The sequence below is a fragment of the Salvia hispanica genome, chromosome 4 (assembly GCF_023119035.1).
Source record: "Salvia hispanica cultivar TCC Black 2014 chromosome 4, UniMelb_Shisp_WGS_1.0, whole genome shotgun sequence".
Taxonomy (NCBI): Eukaryota; Viridiplantae; Streptophyta; class Magnoliopsida; order Lamiales; family Lamiaceae; genus Salvia; species Salvia hispanica.
Window position 1 is genome coordinate 23,125,244 of NC_062968.1, and position 21,324 is coordinate 23,146,567.

A 21,324-nucleotide genomic window follows, 5' to 3' on the forward strand; every position below is an offset into this window, starting at 1 on the left:
GATATTTGTAGAGATATGCTCGTATAAGTTCGGCACAAGTTTTAAGAAATGAAGTATAAAAGAAAGTGAGTGGAAAAAGATAATGGAATGTGACACCCATTTTTAATTTTATAATAGAATGTGAGTGGAATGAGTTAGTGGAAAGTGTGATCTACCTATCATTTATTGGTAAAAATAAACCGGGATTCCTAATGGCAGACAATCAATTAAAATTGGTAAATAGGGACTTCTAATAGCAGACGGAATGAATAGTTTTTTTCTAAACTATATAAACTACTAAATGAGTGGCCACAGTTGTATTAATTAATTAAAATGTTAGTATTAGCAAACACAAATCACAAGTACGTAATTTTATTGGTTCGTACTACATGAGTTGAACTCTCTCTACCATTTACTAGACACCATTTCATCAATGGCTATGGAATAATGGAATAGAGAGACTATTTATTTAGCTGGGCCAAAGGCCCAAATATCAGTTTAAGCGGGCCATGGATTCCTTATATGGGCTTCAATAGCCAAGGTCTGATATTGAACACACTAAATTACTCCCTCCGGTCGAGATAATTCGACTCAGTATTCCATTTCGGGCCGTCCCACATAATTTGTCCCACTTCACTTTTACCATTTTTGGTAGTGGACCCCATATTCCACTAACTCATTTCTACTCACATTTTATTATAAAACTAATACTTTAAAATTAGGACCCACATCCCACCAACTTTTTCAACTCACTTTCCATTAGATTTCTTAAAACTCGTGCCTGGTCAAAGTGTCCCAAATTATCTGGGACGGAAGGAGTACTTATTTGTACAGAGCCATTTTTTGGCTAGTATAATATATCCCGATTAGTCTCTTTAGGGGTGTTCGGTTTGCAAGATTTTATTTTGGGATTAAATTTGTAGTGTGTTTGGTTCATGAAATTCAATCCCACAACTCAATCCTAGATGGATAATGATCATGGGATAATTAGTCATAGCCAATCCCCCATGTCTAAAATAATCTCACAACTCAATCCTAAATTATATCTTGATATTATTTTATCTTGGAAACCGAACACCACCGTAGTATTAAGATTATAATGTTTCTCAGGATTATTCCTCTCACTCCATTTATATGAGTATATTGTATCGTGATTATATTATACCTCAATAACGTACCAAATGTAATCATATGATATCGTGATTGTATTGATTACTATGGTTTGAACTTTGAAGTATAAAAAATGCTCATATTTGTTCTCCATATTATAATTTTAAAGTTGCATAGCTGAAACTTGAAAATGCATTCAATAATTATTTCACTTTTTGCATGAGAGCAAATTAAGTTGGCTAGTTAGTCTAAAACTATATGTTTATATATAGGGAAATTGGTTGGTTAGTTAGTCTAAAACTATATGTTTATATATAGGGAAATTGGTTGGTTGGTTAGTCTAAAACTATATGTTTATACATAGGGAAATTGGTTGGTTAGTTAGTCTAAAACTATATGTTTATATATATAGGGAAATTGGTCCCTAATATCATGAATTTTGCACAAATTTTAGATTTTCCTATGAACTTTTAAATTAGTACAAGAAATTATGAACTTTCAGATCGGTTTACTATTTCACACGGCGGATGAAGAGTATAATCCGGCTAGTCTATATGACATTTTGAATCATATTTGGCAAAATTCTTGCAAGTGGCATGTCATGCTAGCACATCTATTTAGAATAATAAACACAATACCACTTGTTCAACAAAATAGAATTCTAAAAGCAAAGAAAACAAAACAAATTTAATAAAAACACAAACAGTTCAAATTTGAAAATTAATTTCTCACTAGAAAAATGGGATGAATTCAAATTTGAAAATTAATAAATTAAATACTCTCTCCGTCTACGATTTAAAGATTCATTAGTACTTTTTTACGCTTTTGGTATGTGGACCCCACATTTTATAATTTTTTTTCACAAAACAATCCATTATGTGGACCCCATAGTAAAACCGTGCCACACACAATTATGTCTATTTTTGGTGGACAGAGGTATTAAAAACTTTCCATTTTAGAAAATGAACATCACAATAACTCTAATTCCACTATCTTTACTCATTTATTCTATTTCTCTCTCTTACTTTACTAACTTGCATTAAAATCGGTTTCATTTCTAAAGTTTCTATTTTTTAAAATTAAGAGATAAATAGTACTAGTACTTTCTAGAAATACTAGTGTGTATTTAAGGTTCCGATGAAACTATATTATCCACTTATTCATTCTTAGTCAATTTGGTGAAATACTATGAAATATGAAACTACAAATAATAACCTATAAAATCCTTATTTAAAAGGGAAATTGGTCTCTAAAATCATGAACTTTGCCTAAAATTTGGTATTTCCCATGAACTTTGAAATTGGTATATAATATCACGAACTTTGCATTTTGTTTGGTATTTCCCAAACTCACTCAAATAAGATATTTTCATCAAAATCTTATTTAATATAGGCAACCTTGATATGTTTTATAATATTTGAAACCACTTTTTAAGTTCATAACATGTAGCATAAAAAGTCACGTTGAAAATTACGTTGATTTAATTGTGCCAAGTATGATAAAAAAAGCCTCGTAAGTTAGTCAAATATAGCAATAAACATGCCGTGGGAAATACCAAACAAAATGCAAAGTTCATGATATTATATACCAATTTCAAAGTTCATGGGAAATACCAAATTTTAAGCTAAGTTCATGGTTTTAGAGACCAATTTCCCTATTTAAAACTCCAGTATTCATTTATATGGAATTAATGAAAAGTGTATGCATGAATGTGCGATCAAAATGAGAGTGCTGCATAAAACTTAGCATTCAAAACCTTCAAGTTAAAGAAATGGTTAATCACCTTTTGGAAGTGCGATCAATCGTAGGTATTAGAGATACTGAGTTTGAGATCTTCGTTGCCGTTTTCAGATTGCTCCTCCACAATCCTTTCTGCTGATGCCATTGCGAATTCGCTGCATTGTTTTAACTCGATTAGTTGGAGTGTCGGGATTTCTCCAATGCCGCTTGGGATTTCTTCTAGATTCTGGCACCCATATAAACAGAGGTGACGGAGGCTAGGGAAATTGGTCTCATCGGCTATCCAACGCACAAGCTTCAAACATACAAGATATAGAAACTGCAGTGAGAGGAACTCATCTCCATCTGCTAACTCCCACTCTCATCACATGTCTCCTCCTCGCTTTAAACTGCTGAGAGATATCTTGAGCACTTCCAGCTTATGTAGTGCACACAGAGTCCTCCACACTCTTGAATTCATTATACACTCATCCAGAACTAGTTTTCTGATATGACAAGGAAATATAACTTTGAGACAACGACTGAAACCATCTGGAGCGGATATAGTTCTCATATAACTGCAACTTAAGCTTTCGAGCTTGTGAATATGGCTAAGATCAATTGCCAAGGATGTAGTTCGGTGGCAATCATCAATTCGCAACCTTTTGATATTTGGAACGCTTTTGAGGAAACCATCCCAAGTTGTTGCAAGTATAATCAATGAAATCCTTTGCAGCTTCTTCAGGACACTATAGTTCATTTTCTCATCTTTTAACAACTCAATTGGAAACACCTTGAGATATCTTAACTCAGAGAGCTTCCATAGCTCAGCTGGCTCTTCAAACTTACAATAACCAATCAAGATTTGCAAATTCCACAATCTTGATATTCCTCTCGGTATTCTTGAATAGGAGTTGACACCTAAGAAGCGTAAATTGACAAGTTCAAATATTTCAATTGGGAAATGAGAGAAACGCATATCCATTAAGTCTAACACCCTTAACAATCTTGCTGTGAAAAATTCACCACATGGAAACTCAGCACTCTGAAAACCAATGCATATAACAGATAGAGTTAGTGACACTGACTCTGTTGAATCGTTAACATCTTTCAACTCGTCTGATGTGTGAAAAGTCATGCGGCGTGGATTACAGAACGTTAACTTGTTGGAACCATTAAGAAATATGTCTTCAGCAGATTTCTTAATGCATAGATCCCTCAACGTATCATGCATGCTGTAGCTCCATGGTTTTCCATTCTTGTTATATTTTCTAACTAGAAATAGATTTCTATCTATTAGAGACTTTAGCAAATCCTTAGCCTCTTCCTCCAAACTTCTTTCTCCATTTGATTTTACAAATCCTTCTGCAATCCACATATGTTTGAGTCTGGAGCCTTTAATCTCGTAGTCTTCAGGGAAAGCTGCCATGTACAAGAAACATGGTTTCAAGTGATTCGGCAAGTGGTTATAACTTAAAGACAATATAGTAGAGCATCGCTTATCTGATCCAGAAATTGCTGCTATTACATTGTCCCTAATTTTCATCCAAACATCTTTTGATCTTTCCATCTTTGATAGCAGCCCTCCAATCACACTGACGGCTAGAGGAAGCCCACCACAATCCTTGGCGATCTTTCGTCCGATCTCTTGTAATACAAGAGGACACTCCTCTTCTCCAAACACAAGTTGGTGAAGCAGATTCCAACTTTCAGACTCGCTAAGCAACCTCACCTGATGTTGCGGACTCGAAGAGCTAGCATAGTTCCCCACGTCGGATTCCCTAGTGGTGATCACAATGCGACTTCCATTGTTATTGTCTGGGAAGTACATCCTAATCTCGTCCCAAAATTGTGTGCTCCATATATCATCTAATACAATCAAATACTTTCTACCGAACAAGCTCTTATGTAACATAACTTTTAATGCATCATTATGTTCATTACATTCTTGTCCAGTTATGCAACAAAGAAGGCGTTTGAGGATTTGTGGCATATTGTAATCTTGTGAGATTGTGGTCCAAGCACGATATGCAAAGTGAGAAACAATCAATGGATCTTCATAAAGCTTTCGAGCAAGAGTGATTTTACCTACTCCACCCATACCAACAATGGGGACGATCTCCAGCTTCTTCTGCTGCTGACCGATCAGCCGATCCTTGAGCTGCATCAGATCTTCATCAATTCCCACCACCACAGCACTCTTGAAAGTTGATGAACTGCTAAACGGCATCTTCTTATCCACGAGCTTCAGTTGTTCCATAGAAGAATCAAGTTGTCGAAGCATCTTGTCATCCTCCATCTCCACGAGCTTCTCCGCTTGCTGCATAAGAGAATCAAGATCTAGTATTACTTGCTGCAGATCTGGTGTGGTAAAACTGAATATGGTGGAATCATATCCGGAGATCATTTGATGAACCATGCGGGATTCAATGATGTGTTCTGCTCGATGTGCTACTTCTCTTATTTGGGTGTCTAGTTTGGTGAGTGAAGATTTATCAAGAAGCTGCTGCAGAGAAGTAGCTTTATCGAGGATGGATTTGAAGTGTGGATTGTTTTCATGAACAATCTATCATGATTGGTGGGGATCAAGGATTCCTTCAAGAATAGTGATGAGTGTTTGAAGATTGTAAGCCATTTTTTTCAGATCTCTTCTCGCTCAGAAAACAAAGGGAAGGAAAGCTCGTTGCAAACTGCAATACACTAAAAGAAGATGAATTACCATGGATGTAGTTCGGAGGCGATCATAAATTGACAACTCTTTGATATTTGGAATGGAAACCATCCCAAGTTGTTGCCTCCTTTTTATGTAGACTCAATGAAATCCTTTGCGGCTTCTCTAGGACACTATAGTTTATTTCCTCATCTTTTAACAACTTAATTCCATCCACCTCGAGATATCTTAACTCAGAGAGCTGCCATAACTCAAATGGCACATTAAACCTGCATTTTCTGATGAATAATTAACACGTTCTGATATCTTAACTCAGAGAGCATAATTAAATCAATTAACTGAAACAGAATTAAATCTAAACGTAACCTCTGTCATCACTCTCAAAGTTTGTGCAATTTCCATCTTTTTTCCAGTATACATTAGCTTCCTTTAATCAAATCAACCATCAAAACACCCAAAAACATTGAAACCCCAAATTCAACGGAAAAGAAATTCGACTATATTCAAATACCTCTACAATCGCCCATCACTCCTTGGGATTTTCGTTGAAGTACCCGCCATTTTCAATTTGTGACGAAGCTTGAGATTTGTGTTTCAGTTTTCTTAAAGCGTTTTGGCGCAAAAAAAAAGTACCATAAATTTGTTTTTTTGTTTTCTTTTTCCAATTTCGATTAACGTTGTGTTCTCGACTGATTCAAAAGTGTCACTTATTATTGGATCACGAGATTGACCGGGCACGCTTTTAGACAAAAAGGAGGCCCAATCTAATGGGCCTGATTCTTACAATATAAAAAAAAAAAAAAAAAGTAAATCCTCCATTAACAAATGCACCTCCCTTTATGTCCAACTTAATTCTTGATTAAGCATCAAACAAAACAAAGTGATGCATCTTTCTCAAAACTATATCCAAACCAAACTCATTTATTAAACAAACAAGTCAAAATTGATGCAAATCTCCAATTTTTATTCGAAATAAATCAGGAGGAACGAGCTTAACATCTATAAATCGATTTGGATTAAAATTAGGTTGATTTGATAGTGTGCAAGATATCAAACAAACACCTGACCTACTTACTACTCCCTCCGTCCCAAGGTATTAGACCAATTTTCCTTTTTGGGATGTCCCAATATATTAGACTCATTACCTTTTTTAGCAAAAAGCATCTATCTTATTTTATTCTCCACCTACTTTTTTCTCTCTTCTCTCCCCTACTTTTTCCCTCTCTCATACTTTACTCTTTTCACTTTAACTATTTAAATATCAATTCCTTAAATCATGTGCCCAAAAGAAGTGAGTCTAATACTTCGGGACGGAGGGAGTACATTTTATGCTGAAGCATTCACCATCCCTACAACAATAATGCCTCTAATTCATCAACTTCAACAAAAACATCAAAACTGTACACTGCATTGCCGAATTCAAAAGTGCATCGAAACGTAATATGAATCCTGCTTTTTATTCTGAGATGCAATTTCAGCCTTTTTTCACAGAACTGCCCCTAGGGACGACGGATGCTGGAAAAGAGGGCCCTAGAATTCGAAGGACAGATTAATGTTTCGATGATACTTAGTAGTGATTTAAGTGAAACAGAGGTATCACTCACTTGCAACTTCCTAAGCAGCAAAGAATACCAAAATAAAAACACAATAAAACAAAAATGAGGCACTCCAAAATTAACATCACAAGTGAACACAATCTGTCTCTTTAAAATTGTAGAAGAATTAGGATTAAAATTAGCATGAGCATTAAAATTAGGATTAACATTAGAAATGATGCAATACATTATTACACCATCACATATTATTAGCATGAGCATTAAAATTAGGATTAATATTAGAAATAACATCAATATTGTAGAACTATTCACTGCTGAAAATTAAAATTAGTTTAAACGGACAACTTAGTGAAGTATGAAATATGAAACAAATAATTATTAATTAAAACTTGAGTATTCATTTTTATGGAATTAATGAAAAGTGTAGGCATGAATGTGCGATCAAAATGATAGTGCATGCACTTAGCATTCAAAACATTCAAGTTTAAGAAATGGTTAATTACCTTTTGGAAGTGCGATCACCAGACTCGTGTGTTTTTGATACTCAGTTTGAGATCGTCGTTTCCATTTTCAGATTGCTCCTCCTTAATCCTTTCTGCTGAAGCATTTGCTGATTTTCTGCAATATTCTAACTCAATTAACTGGGGTGTTGGGATTTCTCCAATGCCACTTGGGATTTCCTCTAGACGCCCGCAGTACAATAAACGGAGGTAGCGGAGTCTAGGGAAATTGGTCTCATTGGCTATACAGCGCACAATATCCAAGTCTTGAAGATGTAGAAAGTGTTGGAATAATTGAATGAACAATTACATAAAGCTCTCTATGATGATAAACTAAGAACAACAGAGAAGGAGCACAAACTGAAGAGCGGAAGCGTACTTTGATCCATAATGAATTGAACGGTGGAATTGCTTTGCAGCCGGCTATGGATCTTCCAAACGATCAGAGACATTCTTTGCAATAGTCTGCCGAGAGAATACAAAGATATTGAATGTTCTTCTGACGTCTGGGGACCATAACCCTAGCTTATATTTATATTAAATATAAACCCCTTTATTTTCTATTCGGTCTCTCATCAAATAGAAAATCCAATATGGTATCTACACTTATTTCCATAACAAATAAATACACTTTAAGCCCAAACTTAATCTTTATTGAATCACTTTAATTGGGCAACTGAAAGATAGTCATACACATTAAATTAGTCATGTGGAAGCCCAAATTTCTAACAATCTCCCACTTGGGCAACACATGACACCACATAAATGTGTACAAACCGAATGAGCGCTCAAAAGTGCTATCACATAGTGTATTTCCGAACAATCTTATCCAACCATATCGACATAGGACTAAAGGGGCAGTCACCATATTTTTTCATGATTAAACCCATCAGTAATCACATATGCAAACATAATCAACAACAGATCAATTATGGAGTGTAGCATGGAAATTTCATGCAAGGTGATCATACATGTCTATTTCCAACTGGTCCTCCCAAAGTGAGATCAAACCAAAAATAATGGACAAAACATAATACCTTATTTCTGCAGAGAATAACATGAGTTTTATAACTACACGTTCAACACACAATATAGAGCAATAACCAAAACCACTCCCACTGATCGGAAGTATCCTTAAAACAACATAACACCCATTTAGGCTACATGCTCATGAAAGACCTTGGGTGATAGTCCCTTAATGACTAGATTTGTAATCATCAAATCCATTCCCTTATGCTCTATATGTATTTGTCCATTCCGAACCCTTTATTTAACAACCAGGAAGCTCCTGTTGTTTTAGAATATAATACTGCAGAGTTATTATTGTCATAGCATAACTTGAGTGGTCTTTCAATACCTTACAATATGCAGCCTAGTGAAAAAATTTCAAGTCATATTCATTTACTAGATGCCCCAAAACAAGTTACGAATTCTGTTGTCATGGCAGAAGTAGCTACAAGTGTTTGCTCAGCACTTCTCCACGAAATGACTCTACAGCCAACAACCAACAGACACACGTAACCTAAAATGGATCCTTTACTGTATTGGCATCTAACAAAATCAGAATCAAAATGCCTAAAGATCTCTCTAAATGATCTGATTTTCTGTATGCGAGCATGTAATGCTTAGTTCTCTATAAATATCTCATAACCCGTTTTGCTGCTTCATAATGATCCATATCGGGTTATTGAAATATCTGCCCAACATATAAACAATTAAAACCAAATTGGGTCTAATACACACTTGAACACACATTAGGCTCCCAATCACCGAAGCATATGGAACCTTCTGCATTTTCTAAATCTCAAGATTTATCTTAGGGCACTGAATGAGACTAGGTTTGTCTCCTTTAGTCATAGGAGTATTTCTTTACTTGCAATTATGCATCTCAAATACTATAGGCACCTTTTCACTATATCCCTTCTGTGACAATCGAAAATTATTTCTTTCGATTCCAAATACAAAAGAGGCTTCCCAAGATCTTTCATCTCAAATTTCTTCGAGAGAAAATTCTTGGTATTAGTGCAATATATACTTATCAAAAATTATTTCTTCGATTCCAAATACAAAAGAAGATGCATTTGCTCCCACTGAACTTGTGATACACACAACCATCAATAGCATTCTTTCTGAATCCAAATGAAAGAGCTACTTCATAAAATTTGTGGTACCATTAACGAGAGTCTTAAATGAGGTTGTTGAGATTGACTTTAAATGATATCATCCGCATGAGATTGAACGTTTACAACAATATTATCTTGAGGTTCTTAATATGCTTCTTCTTCAATGATAGTAATTGATACCTGATCATTGTCAGAAGCAGTAGTAGGTGTCTATACAGACTCCTCCTCAAAAGTAATGTTCCTTAACACATTCTTCCCCCCAAACTCAACATCCTCAAGGAATACTATATTTCTCGTCCCAAAAATTAGTTCATTTTGTGGGATCATAAAATTTAAAAACCCCTAAATTTTTCTGGAAGACTAAAGTGAGAATATATGCTACAGTCTTTAATGCCTCTCCCTAAAGCGAATGCGACAAGGAAGAATGATAAATCATACTCCTTCACATATCTTTAAGAGTTTTATTTCGTCTTTTAGCTACACCACTCATGCTAGGCGATCCTGGCATGGTGTACAAAATGACGATCTCACACTCTTCAAAGTGGAAGGAAAAAGGTCTTTGACATTGTTCACCTGAGCAGTCATTTCTGTCGTAGTATTCGCCACCACGGTCAGATTTGACTTACTTAATGCCTTTGTTGAGTTGGAGCTCAACATCAGCCCTGAACATTTTGAACTTGTCTAAAGCCTCAGACTTTTAATAGATTAAATGTAGGTGCCTAAAACAAGAATACTCGTTTATGAATGATATAAAATATTGTTGATCATGCCAAGAAACCGAAGTGAATGAACCACAAATGTCCGTATATATCAATTCTAAAATGTATAGCTCTATTGGCACCTAATTTCTTGAGTTTGGTCTGCATTCCTTCGATACATTAAACACACAAATCAAGTTCTGAAAAGATAAGTGTATTCAATATAACATCTGACACAAGTCTCACAATCCTTTATTTTTAGATATAACCAAAACACTTGTGTCATAAATTAACCTAATTTTCATTAATTAATTTGCTTAGTCCCTTTTGATTCAACATATAAAGCTTCTGAATATGAAGTAACATATCGAGCATTCATAGATTGTTATATGCACTTAAGAAATAGTGTCCACAATACGAGAATTATTTGAAGGAAGAACTTTACTATTTCTGAATGAACAAGAGAAACCAAATTTGTTCAAAGCTAGAATAGAAACCAAATTCAGTCTAAATGACTGTACAATAATGTATCCTTCAAAACCAGAATAATTCCAGTCTTTAATAACAATCTACAATGCCCAATAGTCTCTACTTCCACCGATTTGTCATATCCCACATAGATGTATCTTTCACCATCAATTGACTTTCGGTAGCTCAGACAACCTTGACTGATAACCTTATGTGAGTAGTAGCACTAGAATCTACCCACTAAATATCATTAGGGACTAAATCCAAATTAACTTCAGAACAGACCAAAACAAGAATTGTAACTTCCTTTGTACGCCATGCGTGATATTTGTCACAATTCTTCTTTTATATCCATGTTTACCACAAAAGAAACAACTATCATTATCCTTATGTTATTTCTTTTGTGATGAACCCTTATCCATAGCAGCATTCTCGATACACTTTTTCTTAATGCCCTTTACTTTATTTCTTGAGATACTGATCATATGTACAACACCAAATGCACAAACAAGTCTTTAGAATTCAAGCTTAAGTGAAGCAACATGAGACATTTTCATAATGTGCTCCCTTGTGTTGCCCTTGTCATTATATACTTTATTGAGATCAAGCATATTTGTCTCAACCTTATCGTTTTTCACAAAACGTTCCTTAATTTTGGCAAGGTATTCACTGGCCTTAGTGATATACTCAGATGCAGTGCCTCGAAAGGCTTCTGTGATGCTACGCCTAATGATCAGCAGACTTACACGATTTGAGTGTTCCCACTTCTCGTAGTTTCTCCTTCGATAAGAAGTACTATGTCCGTAGCAGAAGTAGGTTCTCAATTCTTAACGCGTAATCCAGATCCATGCAACCCAGAGCAATCAAAATATAATCTTTGCAATCCTTAAAATTTGACCCATTCAACACTAACATATTATTCATGTTGGAAGAAACTGTAGAAGCAGACATCATAACTTAACAAAGAACAAAACCAAAATAGTTGTCATGCTCACATAATAAAATCCAAATAAGAAGGTAACATCTCGAGGTACCGGCACAACATCCATATCAAGTCTTTTGACAATAATATGAACTTGTAATTGGTAACCTCATTGTAGTGATCAAACACTGACAATAAGATCTGGTCAAGTAATGTCCACCTTTTGGCATCACACTACTCACATGAACACTGAATAATTATCACGTATTTATCACCACAGGTATATATGTATTTCGTGCCAAACATTAATCTTCCTTTTGGCCGACTAATATCCGCATTAAAATACATACACACATACCGTCCTAACATTCGCAATAAAGAAATCTAGACAATAGAGGTTACTTTTGCAACGTCTTGCTTCGACTAATCTACTTTGAATATTAGTAAAACATTACGAGGTAACGAGCACAACATCCACATAAAGTCTTTTGACAGTAATATGAACTTGTAGATGACAACCTCCTTACAGTGGTTAAATACTGACAATAAGATCCTGTTAAGTAGCGTCCACCTTTGGCATCACACTTCTCACGGGAAAACTGAATAATTGTCACTTATTTATTACCACACGTATATGTGTATCTCGTGATAAATATTAATCTTCCTTTTGGCCGACTAATATCCGCATTAAAATACACACTCATGAGTAGAAAATAAGGGACATGAGATGTACCCAAGAATTTGAATTTAAAAATTCAAAACCGAATACAAACGCTCGCAAGGGAGTCGTTTATAATTTTCTGGAATACAGTGGCTAGCCAACGAGTCACTGGGTTCGCGTACCTCGCGAACTCAACAAGTCGCTCAATCCTGACGGCCAGCCCTATAAGTCCCCAACAAATCGCAAATTGCTGACTCCTAATGGGATTTCATATAATTTTTCCAAATCCGATTTTTCATTAAAATCGATAAAATCCAAATTTTGATGTTTTCCAAGAACGTAACCAACAACCATAAACAACCAAAAGCAACATCAAAACCACCAAAGAATCCACAAAACACAAACCATAGATTTCATCGATTCACCAAAACAATCAAGACATGTAGAGAAGCATGGATTCACAAGACATAACATAACTCAATTCATAAACCAGATAACAAAATACTCGTATGCGTGCATAATTATATTCACCCAAATCAACCTTCGTAGCGGCTGCCGTAACATATACTCCTTTATAAGCACGAATAGTAAAAGGGAATTCTCAATTAATCAACCATAATTAGAATCCTCAATTCTCGGTATTTGCACATGTCTACAAAGTAATCACCACAATCAATTTCTTTACATGGTAAATATCCATAAATATATTTGCAAAACCAAGCACTGATTTGGAATTAACGTGAAATCTCCGAAACCAAATTTGATTCAATTTTCAAAAACAGCTAAAATCAATTCATGATATGGTTGACAAGTCAATTCATTCCAAAACAATTCATACAATGGAACAATTATTCTCGAAACAACAGGGTAACACCAAAAAGGCAAAAGATAACCAAACCAGATCCATAAAATATAAATCTTAATTTTAAGAATTTACGGAACAACAATAAATTAAAACTCTAATTCTCCTTTTCCAATTCTCAAAGAATCATCAATAGAATGGCTCTGATACCACTTGTTAAAATAATTGAATGAACAATTACATAAAGATCTAAAGATCTCTATGATGATTAACCAAGAACAACAGAGAAGGAGCACAAACTGAAGAGCGGAAGCGTACCTTGATCCATAATGAATTGAACGGTGGAATTGCTTTGCAGCCGGCCATGGATCTTCCAAACGATCAGAGACATTCTTTGCAATAATCTGCCGAGAGAATACAGAGATATTGAATGTTCTTCTGACGCCTGGGGACCATAATCCTAGCTTATATTTATATTAAATATAAACCCCTTTATTTTCTATTCGGTCCTTCATCAAATAGAAAATCTAATATGGTATCTACACTTATTTCCATAACAAATAAATACACTTTAAGCCCAAACTTAATCTTTATTGAATTACTTTAATTGAGCAACTGAAAGATAGTCATACACATTAAATTAGTGTGGAAACCCAAATTTCTAAACACATCTTCTGTGTTCTTCTTCTGCTACCTCCCACTCTTCATCACATGTCTCCTTCTCACTTTTGAAACAGCAGGAAGTTAACATGAGCACTTCCAGCATATGTAGTGCACAGAAAGTCCTCCACGCTCCCATAATCATTTCACATATATAGAAAACTAGTTTTCTAATATTACAAGGAAATATAACTCTAAAACGACCACCAAAACCTTCTGGAAAGGACAATATAGTTCTCATACGATTGCATCTTAATCTTTCAAGCTTATGAAGATGGCTACGATCAATTGCTTTTAATGTAGTTCCGAGGCCAAAATCATGAATTAACAATTTTTTGATATTTGGGATGCTTTTGAGGAAACCATCCTAAGGTGCTGCGTCCTCTTCATATAGACTGAATGAAATGCTTTGCAGCTTCTTCAAGAGACTATACTTCATTTCCTCATCTTTTACCAACTCAATTCCACGCACCTTGAGATATCTTAACTCGGAGAGTTTCCATAGCTCAGCTGGCTCTCCAAACAGATAAAACCAATCAAGGTTTGCAAATTCCACAATCTTGATATTCCTCTCGGTATGTATACGTCTGAATTGCAGTTGACACATAAGAAGCGTAGGTTGACAAATGCAAATATTTCAGTTGGGAACTTTTTAAAAGTCATATCAAAAAAATCCAACACCCTTAGCAATCTTGCCGCGGAAAAAACACCAAGTCGAAACTCAGCCCTTCCTATGATCAATGCATATAACAGATCGAGTTAGTGACATTGACTCTGTTTAATCATTAACATCTTCCAATTCGTCTGTTATGTGAAAACTCATGCGGCGTGGATTAGAGAATGTGAACTTGTTGATGTTGGATATTTTAGTGCAATTGGATTAACTTGATTGATCGGTTATTGTTATAATGATACATCATTTAAGTATGGAGGTGCGGAGTGCACACTTATTTGAATTCATTATGAAGTTAGGGGCGAAGCCCCTAAACAGATGAACGAGGGTCCGGGGGCAGCGCCCCCGGGTAGCGGGGTCCAAGGGGCGGCAGCCCCTGGCGGGGTCCAAGGGGCAGAGCCCCTGGCTGGGGTCGAGCTGTTTCCAACGAAGTTGATGTATTAGAAATTCATCCGAAAATATAATTTTTGAAAGTCAAAGGACAAATTTGCAATTTCGGAAACCTTTTGAAAATCAGTTATTGTCGGTTAATATTCCCAACGGATGCACTATTTCGTCAACAGCTGCACCGGTTCGTCTTCTTCAAAATCTGATCAATTCTTCTGGTTCGAGATCTCGAATACACATATGAATTTTCTGAATTCTCTGAAATTTATCCGATCAAATAAGTTTGGTAGAACCACCGAAATTGATTTGATCTGAAAGTGATTATCACGACTTTCAGATATCCGTTTTTCTGTTCTGTATATTGAATCTCCCTAACAGTTGAGACCATTCATAAACATGTCTTCACCTGATTTTCTGATGCATATATCCCTCAACATATCATGCATGCTATAACTCTTTGGTTTTCCATTCTTCTTGTATTTTCTAACCATAAATAGATTTCTCTTGACTAGAGACTTTAGCCAATCCTCAGCCTCTTCCTCCAAACTTCTTTCCCCATTTGATTTTAAAAATCCTTCTGCAATCCACATATATATGAATTTGGAGCCTTTAATCTCGTAGTCTTCTGATAGGGTCCTCGAGTTAGCAAATCTCGCCGAAGATCATCTTTAATATCATATCTTTTATTTCAGTTAGTTATTTGATATACATGTCTTTTGTAATCTTTTTATTTATTTATTTTGCTTGCTTGGCAAGATAGGTTTTAGAGTTTAGAATTCTATAAATAATAGAATTCTCTATCATTTTGATTCATTGAGAATTAAGAAATAAAATACTTCTTTTCTCATTCTTGTTCCAAAACCCTAGAACTTCAACTAGGAAGTTATCTTCAATCTTCGAGTGCTCTACAAATCTCTTGATAGGGAACTTAAACCCTATCAATTGGTGCTTCCATTGTTTACTCTTCCTCCATACCATTCCACCCCTCAAATCCCCTCAAATCTCACGCAACAATCCCTCCCAAAATTCATTCCCTTATTCCTTTCACCCCACTATCAGTGGCGATGGAAACATTCACCAACAACGCTCCACCAGCGTTGCATGAATATTCCTTTTATTTATTTATTTTGCTTGCTTGGCAAGATAGGTTTTAGAGTTTAGAATTCTATAAATAATAGAATTCTCTATCATTTTGATTCATTGAGAATTAAGAAATAAAATACTTCTTTTCTCATTCTTGTTCCAAAACCCTAGAACTTCAACTAGGAAGTTATCTTCAATCTTCGAGTGCTCTACAAATCTCTTGATAGGGAACTTAAACCCTATCAATTGGTGCTTCCATTGTTTACTCTTCCTCCATACCATTCCACCCCTCAAATCCCCTCAAATCTCACGCAACAATCCCTCCCAAAATTCATTCCCTTATTCCTTTCACCCCACTATCAGTGGCGATGGAAACATTCACCAACAACGCTCCACCAGCGTTGCATGAATATTTGACACACAAAATATAGGAACACTCAACAAAGATGATTTATGGAGGATAAGTATTTATAGATTTCTCACAAAAGGATTACAAAATACACACAAAGTGTTTCAGCACTACAAAGCTTTCTTCTTTCTTCCTCACTTGAGCTACGGCTCTTTTCTCTCTAATTCTCACTCACAATTTCTTTTCTTATGATTGATTCTTTCTAAGAGCTTCGGCTCTTACAAACACTCACTCTTCCTTTCTCTCTACTATGAGCTACGACTCATTCTCTCTAAATCTCATTCACTACATTTCTTTTTTCTCTTATAATACAATGAAGCAAGTACTACTATTTATAAGTAATTAAAGTTGATATATAGCTAACACATGCATGCTACGTGTCCTAATTAGTTTAATTAGGAAGATAGCATATAATGACCACATACTCCACCGCCTTACACGTAAGATGAGGTGGTGATGCACCTACTTCATCATTTTTCTTAATCTTGAAGCAATTGAGTTTAATAAACTCAACATCCTCCCTTAAACTCAATTCTTCATATCTTGCGCAGTATTTGCATTGCATAGGCAAGATCCGCATCCATATGAAAACAAATAAGATTCACATTTTCTTCTCCAGCTCCATCAACTTCATCAGTAGCTTCATATATATCATACAGGTCGCGCATTCTTCTTGGCTTTTCACCTAGACCTTGAGATGATTCAGGTGATTCTGGTTCTTCAATTTCACGTGCATCTTCATGTTTATTCCCGCACATGTGATTACTTGCTCCAGTATCCATTGTGCTATACTGATCACCCTCAATTTCTTTATATGTAAAAAGGGAGGTTGAAATTACCTGCTCATCATCGTCTCCATCTTCGGCATAATTGACTTGTTGATTGGTATTTCCGGCTACTGGACACTCATAGCTGTAATGCCCGAATTCGTGACAAGTATAACACTCGACATTTGCTTTATCAAACCCTTGTCGATTGTAGGTTTGAGAATAACCGCCTCTATACAGACCTCTTCCTCGTCCTCGTGGTCCAAAAGAATTTCGACCTGTGCCTCGATAGGTGAAATTCTGTCGTCCTCCCTCGTTTTGATAATTCTGGCCTCGTCCTCCTTGGTTATGGTAATTCTGTCCACGTCCTCCATCATACTGGTAATTCAGGCCGCGTCTTCCTCGACCACGATAGCCTCGACCTCGGCCTCGGTTGTATCCACCATGCGATGCCCTAGGCTCAGACTTCTTATCTTCTTCGATTGACATCTTCGCTTGTAGCATATGCTCAAGTGACGGAGTGGTCTTTTTCTTCATGCGTTGCTCTTGGACTTCCAAGCTGCTCTGCAGTTGGTCGATTGACATGGTGTTGAGATCTTTTGATTCTTCGATAGCCGCAACGACGTGCTCAAATTTCGACGTCAAGGATCGAAGAATTTTCTCAATGACACGAACATCTTCAATGTTCTCCCCTTGCCTTTTCATTTGATTCACAATAACTAATGTTCTAGTGAAATAGTCTGAAATGCTCTCCGTTTCAGACATGGCCAAACTTTCGAACTCGCCACGTAGAATCTGCAGTCGAACTCGTATCGCCTTATCAACGCCGGTGAAAGCATTCTTCAGAATCTCCCAGGCTTGTTTCGACGTGGTGGCTGCACTTACTTTCTCAAACGTGGTTTCATCAATACCTTGATAGATATTGAATAATGCCTTCTTGTCTCGTTTCCTTGCATCTCTGAGGGCGTTCTTCTGGTTGTTCGTCAGTGCATCTTCGGCTTCTTGGGAAGCAGGTTCGGTGTAGCCGTCTTGAACAATATCCCACAACTCTTGTGATTGGAACAAGACTCGCATCTGAATACTCCAATTTCCATAATTGTGTTTCTCCAATTTAGGAATCTGAGGTTGAACCATGTTCAACGTTGCCGCCATAGGTAGGATTGAGTGGCTCTAGATACCAGATTTGTTGGAATATTTGACACACAAAATATAGGAACACTCAACAAAGATGATTTATGGAGGATAAGTATTTATAGATTTCTCACAAAAGGATTACAAAATACACACAAAGTGCTTCAGCACTACAAAGCTTTCTTCTTTCTTCCTCACTTGAGCTACGGCTCTTTTCTCTCTAATTCTCACTCACAATTTCTTTTCTTATGATTGATTCTTTCTAAGAGCTTCGGCTCTTACAAACACTCACTCTTCCTTTCTCTCTACTATGAGCTACGGCTCATTCTCTCTAAATCTCATTCACTACATTTCTTTTTTCTCTTATAATACAATGAAGCAAGTACTACTATTTATAAGTAATTAAAGTTGATATATAGCTAACACATGCATGCTACGTGTCCTAATTAGTTTAATTAGGAAGATAGCATATAATGACCGCATACTCCACCGCCTTACACGTAAGATGAGGTGGTGATGCACCTACTTCATCATTTTTCTTAATCTTGAAGCAATTGAGTTTAATAAACTCAACAAAGCTCCCATGTATAAAAAACATGGTTTCAAGTGATTCAGCAAGTGGTTATAACTTAATGACAATATACGATGGCATTGCTCGTTCAATTCACTAATTGCGGCTATTACATTGTTCCCAATTTTCTTCCAAACATCTTCCGATCTTTCAATTTTTATAGTAGCCCACCAATCACACTGATGGCTAGAGGAAGCCCACCGCAATCCTTGGCGATCTTTCGACCAATCTCTTGTAAAACAAGAGGGCACTCCTCTTCTCCAAACACAAGTTGGTGAAGAAGATTACAACTTTCAGATTCACTAAGCAACTACTGTACTTGATGCTGCGATCTTGAAGAGTCAGCATAGTTCGCCACATCAGATTCCCTAATGGTGATCACAATGCGACTCCCGTTGTTGTTGTCCGGGAAGTACATCCTAATCTCATCCCAGAATTTGGTGCTCCATATATCATCTAACACAATCAAGTATTTTCTACCGTACAAGCTCTTATACAACATATCTTTTAACTCATCAGAAGGTTGTTCACATTCGTTTCCAGTTATGCAACGAAGAAGGCTTTTGAGAATATGTGGCATATTGTAATCTTGTGAGATAGTGGTCCAAGCACGACAATGAAAGTATTCAACAATAAAAGGATCTTCGTAAAGCTTTCGAGTAAGAGTGGTTTTACCTACTCCACCCATACCAACGATGGGGACGATCTCCCGCTTCTTCTCCATACGGGTCAGCAGATCCTTGAGCTGCATCAGATCTTCATCAATTCCCACCACGAGCATCTTCTTATCATCCATCTCCACGAGATTCAATTGTTCCATAGAAGAATCAAGTTCTCGAAGCATCTTGTCATCCTCCGTCTCCATGTGCTTCTTCGCTTGCTCCATAAGAGAACCAAGATCTCGTATTACTTGCTGCAGACCTGGTGGAATCATATCCGGATTTCATTTGATGAACCATGAGGGATTCAATGATATCTTCTGCTCGATGTGCTACTTCTCTGATTTGGCTGTCTAGTTTGGTGAGTGAAGATTTGTCAAGAAGCTGTTGAAGAGAATTAGATTTATCGAGGATGGTTTGGAATTGTGGGTTGTTTTCATGAACAATCCATCGTGATTGGTGAGGATCAAAGATTCCTTCAAGAATGGTGATGAGAGGTTGTAGATTGTAAGCCATTTTTTCAGATCTCTTCTTGCTTGAAAAACAAAGGAAGCAAAGCTTGTTGCAAATTGCAATTGCAGGAAAACAAGATGTGATTGAGTCTAAACAAGTCAACTGCGCATTGGTGACCTGGAGGCTTCAGCAAATAATGATTTATTAAATTAATACTGTGTTGTTCTGTCCAAGATTTGCATTATTTTTATTAGGGGAATCATTTATGATCTGTAAAAGTAACATGCTATTAGTGCCATATCTCAAAGATATTGATTTGAACTGTTGTAATAACAACGGCTCTTTCATCACCCATTTTTTAAGTATGTGAAATTATTTACTTATTATATACTGATTGCTTTTGTTACTTTCATGAGCTTCGTTCACATGATTGTTATTGACTTCAACTCGAATAATACTACTATATGAGTGACAGTTACATAGTTGTTATATTCATAATATGCAAGGAAGTCTGTTTTCATCCAAATAATCAAAGATACATTAATCTTACGCACCCTAAAATTCACAATAATTGAACTCATATAAATAGATTTGGAATAAAATTTTGGTTGTGTCAATGAATAGTGGAGTAAATGTATATTAATGTGATGATATGGATGGCCAAAAAGCATTGTGTTGAGCTTAATAAACTAAAAGTTAATAATACAGATTCAGTTAAATGAAAAACTTGAAATATTTTGAAACTTCACGATTTAAGATTCAAATTTTAAAATATATGAAATAAATCAGATTTTGATGAAATTTAGTGCTTTTATAAGCAAGTAATCATTTTAATTTTGGATGATAACAAAGTTGGTTGGTTAGCCTAAAATTATACATTTTGTAGAGTATATAGTGAAAAGGCCCAAGCCCAATTATGATCATGTACTACAATTTTTATAAAATAATAATGCCCTTCAATAAATGAATGTATGAAAAAAATAGTGAAGGTCATTTGCAGTTTAAACTATTACTGAAAATAATTAAATCAAAAGTTTCTTGTTTTTCATATTTATAATATTTATATATAATAATATTCAAAAATCAATTTATAATATATATTACGGTTTAATATTTCAAGAATCAATTTCTTATTATGGTTTAATATTTCAAAAATCAATTTATAATTTCTCATTAAAACAGTTGCGTCCACAAATAGGACTATTTTTTGCGGACTTAGGGAGTACTAGTATATAAGGAAAAGGCCGAAGCCCAATTATGAACATGTACAATTTCTATATAAGGTACCCCCTCTGCCCCGTAGATGACACATTTTTTAGTCT

General features: G+C 35.8%; 2 protein-coding genes across 5 annotated transcripts; both read right to left on the bottom strand.

Annotated features, from left to right (window-relative positions):
- Window positions 1-2,811: 2,811 nt before the first annotated feature.
- LOC125221771 (putative late blight resistance protein homolog R1B-14) lies at window positions 2,812-19,684 on the bottom strand. Of its 4 annotated transcripts, XM_048124017.1 has the most exons (5): window positions 19,566-19,684; window positions 7,539-7,653; window positions 5,528-5,748; window positions 3,897-5,128; window positions 3,639-3,729 (listed from the first exon to the last, which is right to left on the bottom strand). In XM_048124017.1, the coding sequence occupies exons 3-5, from the start codon at window positions 5,588-5,590 to the stop codon at window positions 3,654-3,656; spliced, it is 1,371 nt and encodes a 456-aa protein (XP_047979974.1). In that variant the 5' UTR covers window positions 5,591-5,748; window positions 7,539-7,653; window positions 19,566-19,684; the 3' UTR covers window positions 3,639-3,653. The 4 variants fall into 4 exon arrangements, with proteins under 4 accessions (XP_047979971.1, XP_047979972.1, XP_047979973.1 ...); XM_048124014.1 differs by having other exon boundaries at window positions 2,812-5,128; XM_048124015.1 differs by lacking the exons at window positions 7,539-7,653; window positions 19,566-19,684 and adding an exon at window positions 5,991-6,123 and having other exon boundaries at window positions 2,812-5,128.
- On the bottom strand, window positions 16,958-18,340 carry LOC125220688. The gene has a single exon (XM_048122839.1). The coding sequence runs from the start codon at window positions 18,338-18,340 to the stop codon at window positions 16,958-16,960; it is 1,383 nt and encodes a 460-aa protein (XP_047978796.1).
- Window positions 19,685-21,324: the final 1,640 nt, after the last annotated feature.